The following is an 8,048-nucleotide window of genomic DNA, read 5'->3' as shown; positions in this document are numbered from 1 at the left end:
TTCCATTTTGAGTTTATTTTTATGTATGGTGTAAGAAAGTGATCCAGTTTCATTCTTTTGCATGCGGCTGTCCAGTTTTCCCAACACCATTTGTTGAAAAGACCGTCTATTCCCCACTGTATATTCATTCCTCCTTTGTCAAAGATTAATTGACCATAAAATTGTGGGTTTATTTCTGGGCTTTCTATTCTATTCTGTTCCATTGATCTATGTGTCTATTTTTATGCCAGTACCATACTGTTTTAATTACTATTGCTTTGTAGTATAGCTTGAAGTTTGGAATTGTGATATCTCCAGTTTTGTTTTTCTTTTTCAAGATTGCTGTGGCTCTTCGGGGTCTTTTGTGGTTCCATAGAAATTTTAGAATTGTTTGTTCTAATTCTGTGAGAAATGCTGTTTCAAACACTTTAAATAGCTAAAAAGTCCAAGTTCAACCCAGCTATTCAAGATCCTCCAGGAATAGGCCTCAACCTACTTTTTTGGGCTTGACACTGACTTTACTCAAATCTATTTTTTTTTAAAGATTTGTTTTATTTTATTTATTTTAGAGAGAGAGAGTGCGCATAAACAGGGCAAGGGGCAGAGGGGGAGGTGCAAAGGGAGAGGGAGAGAAACTAAAGCAGACTCCCCGCTGAGCACAGAGCCCAAAGCGGGGCTCGATCTCACACCCCCGAGATCATGACCTAAGCGGAAATCAAGAGTCAGACACTCAGTCGACTGAGCCACCCAGGCGCCCATTTATTCAGACTTATTAAATTACTCACTTTATATTATCTCTGTAATTTTATCTTGTTCTATTCCTGCAATACCTTATTCTCCTCCCTGCCCCCAGTTTAGACAGAGCAGAGCTCATATCTCCCCCAGGAGGCTTTTCTCATCCCCCTAGGTTGGAATTAATAATCCCGCTCTGTAGGAGATCACATGGTATTAGGATGTGGCATGTATTTTGGAATCAGAAAGATGGGGTTCAGGTTCTGGCTGTGCTGTTTAAGCCTTGTATGACTGAGAAACTCACTAAACTCATCAGTACAATGGGTATAATCATCATGAGGAAAATAGTGCCTCTCTTGAGATGATGGGTGTGAAGAACCTGGCATATGGCAGGGCAGCAATAAATGTTAATACCTGTCTTTCAACTCCTACAGCACTATATTTTGGAATTTTTATTCTACTAGACTATAGAGTCTTTGTTCTTTTGTATCCCCATAGCACCTAGCATTCAGCAAATGTTTGTTGAACACTAGATTAACTGACCACAGATGAAATAGCACGTGAATTCTTAAGTCAGAAACAAATGAAAGCCAAGAGTACATATGGTAGAAATTTATAAAATTGTGAAAATAAAAGCAGACACACTTAGTCTAGTAGATGGGAGCTACCTCTCGAAATATAAATGATATAGATTGAAGACAATAAAATGAAATCTTACTTTCTGTAAGTGAACTAATGGGATTCGGTACCTCCAAAGGGTGTGACAACAGAAAATACAACTACTTTAGCTTGGAAAGAGAGAGAAATTCTTGGGGGATAAACTATAATTTGTGATGGGAGAAGACGAGGGTATTTTGCGTCTTCGACAACAAGGTTCTTGGTACAGAGATCACACACTGATGGTCCACAGGCTGAATCTGGCCTGCAGAGGGGTTTTGTTAGAAGTGTGCTGTATTAAAAAAAAAAAAAAGTACAAAGTAATTGACAACATTTCAAAGTCAGAAGACTTCAGATAAAAATCTGCAACTGTTGCTCATCTTGAGAAAGATCAGACCTGGCCTGGCTGGGCCCCACATGCCCCGTGCCCGCCATTGCTGAAGCCGAAGGGCTGTTGCTGCCTCCATCAGTCCCACTGTTCCCTCGTGCCTTGATGTCTGTATGTTGCCTGCTTCGTGGCAATCCTGCCTTGGTGCCACTTTCAGAAAGAAAATGCTGGATTCCAAACCCTGGATCCGACCTGGATGGCAGTTTTTATAATCTCAGTATAATTGGCAGGTTAATTAGGCTCTCTCAGTTGCCAGGAAGAGATATGTTCTAGCAATGGAAGCTTATTGTAAGATTACACGGGAAGGGGTGCCTGGGTGGCTCAGTGGTTAAGCATCTGCCTTTGGCTCAGGTCATGATCCCAGGGTCCTGGGATCGAGCCCCACATCGGGCTCCCTGCTCAGCGGGAAGCCTGCTTCTCCCTCTCCCACTCACCCTGCTTGTGTTCCCTCTCTCGCTGTGTCTCTCTCTGTCAAATAAATAAATAAAATCTTTAAAAAAAAAAAAAGATAACTTGGGAAAAGTGAGGAAGACTGGATGAATATTCCTCTGGGTGGGGGAAGAAAAGGAAAAATATTACCCGTTTTAATGTACAGTTCTGTTTTTTCTGTGAAAAACACAAATTACTAATTCTCTTAAGTGATACATTGTAAAATACTTATTCCATCCTCTTCTATATTCCCCAATCTTCTCACTTCATTGAATCTGTGATCTTTAGTGTTATACACATAGGTGTTATACAACACACGACTGCTACCCAGTGCTTTGAGGGTAAAAATACAATCTATGTCTATGGCCCAGTTAGTTAACTTTTCAAAATGTGTAAAGTAATTGATTGGTTTTATCACCCATAAAATGAGGATAATAGCAGTACTAGGATTGTCATGGAAATTATGTGAAATAACTCACGAAAAAAATCAAGTGCAATGCTTGGTATATAGTAAGTGCTCTCTAAATACTGGTGATGATGATGATGATGATACATGATCATTTTGAAGGAAAAGAAAGTTGCTGATACATTAAACTTGTTTTTAGCTTCACCCATAAAAGGACTACTTGAGGGGCACCTGGGTGGCTCAGTCAGTTAAGCATTTGACTCCCAATTTCTGCTCGGGTCATGATCTCAGGGTCGTGAGATCAAGCCCCGCATCAGGCTCACTCTCAGCAAGGAGTCAGCTTGGGATTCCTTCTCCCTCTCCCTCTGCCCATCCCCCTGCCCACACTCTTCCACGCTCTCACTAAAATAAATAAATAAAATCTTAAAAAAAAAAACATAGATGATCAAAAATGATTATCCTTTCTCCCAGAAATGGATCTATAGCCATCCTCAGTAACTCCCCCTTCTCATTTTCCTAAAAGAGAGGATGATATAGATTTTTTAAGCTTAATGTAACCCTTAGAGACCATGTGTTCCAGCCATGTTATTTTATGCATAAAACTAAAGGAAACTGACACTCAGACACTTGCCCCTAATCATATAGCTAGTTAGAACAACTGCCAGGGCTGGAACCCCAGTCTCCTGACAGCCTGTGCAAAGTTTTTTTCGCTGCACCATGGTGCTACTAACTGGGTACTTTCAGGTAATATTCTGGCACCTGGGGATACAGCCATGAACAAAGTCCTGCCTCATGGGCTTACATTTTAGTGTGGGAAACAGACAATAGACAAATATTGAATCAGGTCCTAACAAGTGCTATGAAGAGAAGGAAAGGATAAAGGGAAGAAGATACTGTATCGACCACTTCATCTTCAGTGTTTCCAGTGAAAATTGATGGTTATACTGACTTTTACCTCTTAATCATTTGCCCCGCAACATGACAACATAATTGAACATAAAGAAAACTAGGTTTCCTAGCAAGACACTTGGGTTCTAGTCCTGACTCTAATTATTAAACAGCCAAGGCTGTTGAAACTTTTAGGTTTCCCCATTTCGAAAATGAGACTAATACAAACCTTGCATTTTTTATAGGGTGGCTTTGAGTATAAAATTATATAAGAGAAAGTTTTTTAAGACAGGAGTGTGTCGGTTAAGCGTCTGCCTTCAGCTCAGGTCATGATCCCAGGGTCCTGGGATCGAGTCCCGCATCGGGCTCCCCTTGCTCTGCGGGGAGCCTGCTTCTCCCTCTGCCTGCCACTCCCCCTGCTTGTGCTCTCTCTCTCTCACACAAAAAGATAAATAAATAAAATCTTAAAAAAAAAAAAAAGACAGCAATGTGTTATGCAAATATAAGATACCACTATATGGAAATTTTATTTCCATAAAAATGTGCCAAGAATCTAGATTTTTTAAAATTGTTTTTTCTTTGATCTCTTCCCACTCAACCAGGAATGTTGCAACCAGAGAGGAGCACCCAGGGTTCTGGCTATAAATACAGGCAAAATTCTTTTACATATGATGTCAAGCGAGATATATACAATGAGGAGATCTTTCAACAGGAACACAGAAGGAAGAGTATTTCCTCTGGGAACTTGGACATCGACATCACCACCTTCAGACACCACGTCCAGTGCCGGTAGGTGTAGGGGGGGTCATTCAGCTGCCTTCCGGCTGGCAGAACCAAAATTCTACTTTACTCCTTTGGCGCCTGGTTCTGTCCTCCTCCTCTGATTTCCTGTCATTGGGACCCGTAGGTTGCTGTGTGATTTTTCTTCAGTTGTTTGTTTGCGTATGGTTTGTCCTGTCACACCCTGTTGATTATAAATTTCTTGGGCACAAAGTCCTTGGATGTCCCCGACAGCATCTAAGGATGATATTTAATAAATACATTGTTTGATTAACTACTATTACCAGTCTCTTAACAACAACAAAAGCAGCGATGGTGGACTAACTAGTGGTAGCAGAAGAAGATCCTTCTAACCTCATATCCCTTGGTGCCTATGTAGTATTTGTAGTTGTACAATCGTACAATGTAGAACTCACTGCCTCGGAGAGCCGCCAGGACTATGTGGATCCTACAGTTCAGAGGCCCTTAACCTGTTTTTGTGCTATGAACCTTTTAGCAGGCTGGTAAAGCTTACGGACATCTTTTCAGAATAATTTTTTTTTTAACTTTAAAAAAATTATGGGGGGCGCCTGGGTGGCTCAGTCGTTAAGCGTCTGCCTTCGGCTCAGGTCATGATCTGAGGGTCCTGGGATCGAGCCCCATGTCGGGCTCCCTGCTTGGCGGGAAGCCTGCTTCTCCCTCTCCCACTCCCGCTGCTTGTGTTCCTGCTCTCACTATGTCTCTCTCTGTCAAATAAATAAATAAAATCTTAAAAAAAAAAAAATTATGGTAAAATACATATAACAGAAAAGTGGCCGTTTTAACCAGTCTTAAATGTACAAATCAGCAGCATTAATGACATTTCATGATGTTCTGCAACAATCACCACTGTTTTCAAAACTTTCTCATCACCCCAAACAGAAACTCTGTACTCATTAAGCAATAATTCCCCATTTTCCCCTCCTCCTCACCCCTGGTAACCTCTCCTCTACATTCTGTCTCTATGCCTGTTCTAGATATTTTGTTTAAGTGTAATCACGTAATTTTTAACTTTCCTATCTGGTTGATTTCACTTAGCATCATGTTTTCAAACTTGAACTATGTTGTAGCATGGATCAGTACTTCATTTCATTTTATGGAAGATGATATCCCATTGTATGTAAATAACGTATTTTGCTTATCCATTCATCTGTTGGTGCACCCTTGGGTTGTTTTCACTTTGGGCTATTGTGAATAATGCTGCTATGAATATTGGCATAGGAGTATCTGTTAGAGAACATGTCTTCAACTCTTCCAGGTAAATAACTGAAAGTAGAATTGTTGGATCTTATGGTGACTCTATGTTTAATTTTTTGAAGAACTACCAAACTTTTTCATACAAGTTACACCACGGTACATTCTCACTAGCAATGTGCAAGTGTTTTTGCTCTGTATCCTCTTCAGCTTGTGTTATTTTCCTTTCCTTTTTTTTTTTTTTTTTTTAAATTATAGCTATCCTATTAGGCGTGAAGTGGTATCTCATTGTAGAGTTTGGTTTGGTTTGGTTTTTTGCATTTCCCTAATAACTCAATACGTTGAGATCTCCTCATGTGCTTACTGGCTGTTTATACCTTCTTTGAAGAAATGTCTATTTACCTCCTTTGCCCTTTCTAAAATTAGGTTGTCTTTTTATTGTTGAGTTGTAGTAGTTCTCTATATATCCTGGATATTAAACCCTTATCAGATATATGATTTGCAAATATTTTCTCCCATTCTGTGGATCGTCTTTTCTGTGGGTTGATAGTGTCATTTGGTACACAACAGTTTTTAATTTTCATGAGATCTGGTTTATCCATTTTCTTGTTTTGTTGCCTGTGATTTGGGCGTCATCTTTGATATATATACATATATTTCACTACTGTGAAAATCAAGATTATGAAGATTTTCCTCTATGTTTTCTTATATGAGTTTTATAGTTTTAGCTCTTAAATTTAGATTCTTGATCCATTTTGAGTTAATTTTGTATATGGTATAAAGTTAGGGTCTGACTTAATTCTTTCCATGTGGAGATCCCATTTTCGCAGAACCATTTGTTGAAGAGACAGTTCTTTCCCTCATTGAATGGTGTCGTCTTGTCCAAAATATTCTTTTAATGCATAAAATACATAGGATTATAAGGGAAACCAGTTAGGTTGAAATATAGTTATCAAAATACTTTAAAATGCCACAATTATGTTATTTAATAATGTGGATCTAATAACTACCATAATTTCAAGGTAGTGATGAACATAAATAATATCTTAAGATCTCTGCAACAATTTTAAAAAATGTAATATGAAAATATTGTGATTTCTATTGGTAACAAAGTCAGGTTCTGCCGATCCTACAGTGGTTTGTTGTCAATATTCATAATTGACAGAAATGCTAAATTTCAGTTAGGAGGTAGTGAAAATAAAGGTATAATTTTTCCTAAGTTCACATACCTACAAATTCTATCTACAGGCCCATGGGGAGGGGGGTGTCCATAGGCCTCAGGTTAAGGACCTTTGTAACCTACATCATTATATCAACCCTAAGTATTCAAGTTGTTCCCACTCAAACTTGGGATTTATCAGTCTCTCTCATCCCTTGATTTATCACCATGGTTGGCCTGTGTTGGGTAATAAGATAGAAGTCCTCCACACAGCCCTATTGTGGACCTTCCTTCTCTGAGGCATTCTCCTTTGTCCATATCCTGCCTTTTGTAAAGTTATGGTCTTGGAGACTCTCTCCAGTCCTACATCACTATTCTCATGTTCTCTACTCCAGATGGGTCAGAGGTCATATGTCAAAGAGGGGATTTAGGGTCACATTGACTTTGTCTCTACAAAAGGAGAGTCTTTTCCTGACTTTTACTTCATCATAAGAAGGTACTACCAAAGAAACTTCAGCCTACCCCCCGCCAACCTGTCCTATCCTTAGACACTTAAATCTGATCAATTCTGCGTCCCATGGGCTCTTCTAGCCGTTCTTGTTCCTTATTTCTGAAACGCACAATTGTATCCACTTTTGGATTTTTTTTTTTTTATAAAGATTTTATTTATTTGAGAGAGAATGAGATAGAGAGAGAGCATGAGAGGGGGGAGGGTCAGAGGGAGAAGCAGACCCCCCGCCGAGCAGGGAGCCCGATGCGGGACTCGATCCCGGGACTCCAGGATCATGACCTGAGCCGAAGGCAGTCGCTTAACCGACTGAGCCACCCAGGCGCCCATCCACTTTTGGATTTTTAACATGAAAAGTTGCATAACTCTGTGGTTAAGAGCAAGGCTCAGAAGCCAGATTGCCTGGATTTGAATCCCAGTTCTGCTGCTTCCCAACTGCGTGACCTTAGGTAAGCTATTTAACCCTACTTTGCCACAGTTTCCCCATCTGTAAAGATGGGGATGATACCAGCATCTACTTGGTTGTGAGGATGTAAAGAGTATTTGTAAAGCACCTAGCAAATAAAAAACACTATATAGGTGGGGGTTTTTAGTTAAAAAAAAAAATCTTTGAACTCCACCTCTTCTTTTTTTTAGATTTATTTATTTATTTGAGAGAGAGAAAAAGAAAGCAAGTGGGAGGAGGGGCAGAAGGAGAGAATCTTCAAGCAGACTCCTCTCTGAACACAGAGCCTGACATGGGGCTTGATCTCATGACCCATGAGATCATGACCAGAGCTGAAACCAAGAGTCAACATTCAACCAACTGAGCCACCCAGGCGCCACAACCACCTCTTCTTTTCTACAGAAAACCTCATCTCTTTCCTCATCTTCTCCCTTTCCATTAGCAACTACAAATACTCCCTTTCTT

The 8,048-nt window shown here is 39.9% G+C and overlaps 1 protein-coding gene across 1 annotated transcript in view; it reads left to right on the top strand.

The window, feature by feature from the left end:
- The first annotated feature begins 4,083 nt into the window (after positions 1–4,083).
- The window catches only part of SLC26A8 (solute carrier family 26 member 8), an 81,047-nt gene continuing 77,082 nt past the window's right edge, over positions 4,084–8,048 (top strand). Inside the window, exon 1 of the mRNA XM_045866152.1 lies at positions 4,084–4,268. Coding sequence (XP_045722108.1) covers positions 4,084–4,268 — 185 coding nt within the window. The remainder of the gene's footprint in view (positions 4,269–8,048) is intronic.

Source organism: Mirounga angustirostris, unplaced genomic scaffold (genome assembly GCF_029215605.1).
Source record: "Mirounga angustirostris isolate CCGP_5_RB_7025 unplaced genomic scaffold, mMirAng1.0.hap1 SCAF_8, whole genome shotgun sequence".
NCBI lineage: Eukaryota > Metazoa > Chordata > Mammalia > Carnivora > Phocidae > Mirounga > Mirounga angustirostris.
Note: the sequence above shows the minus strand (reverse complement) of the source record. Positions and strands in the feature narration are given on the sequence as shown.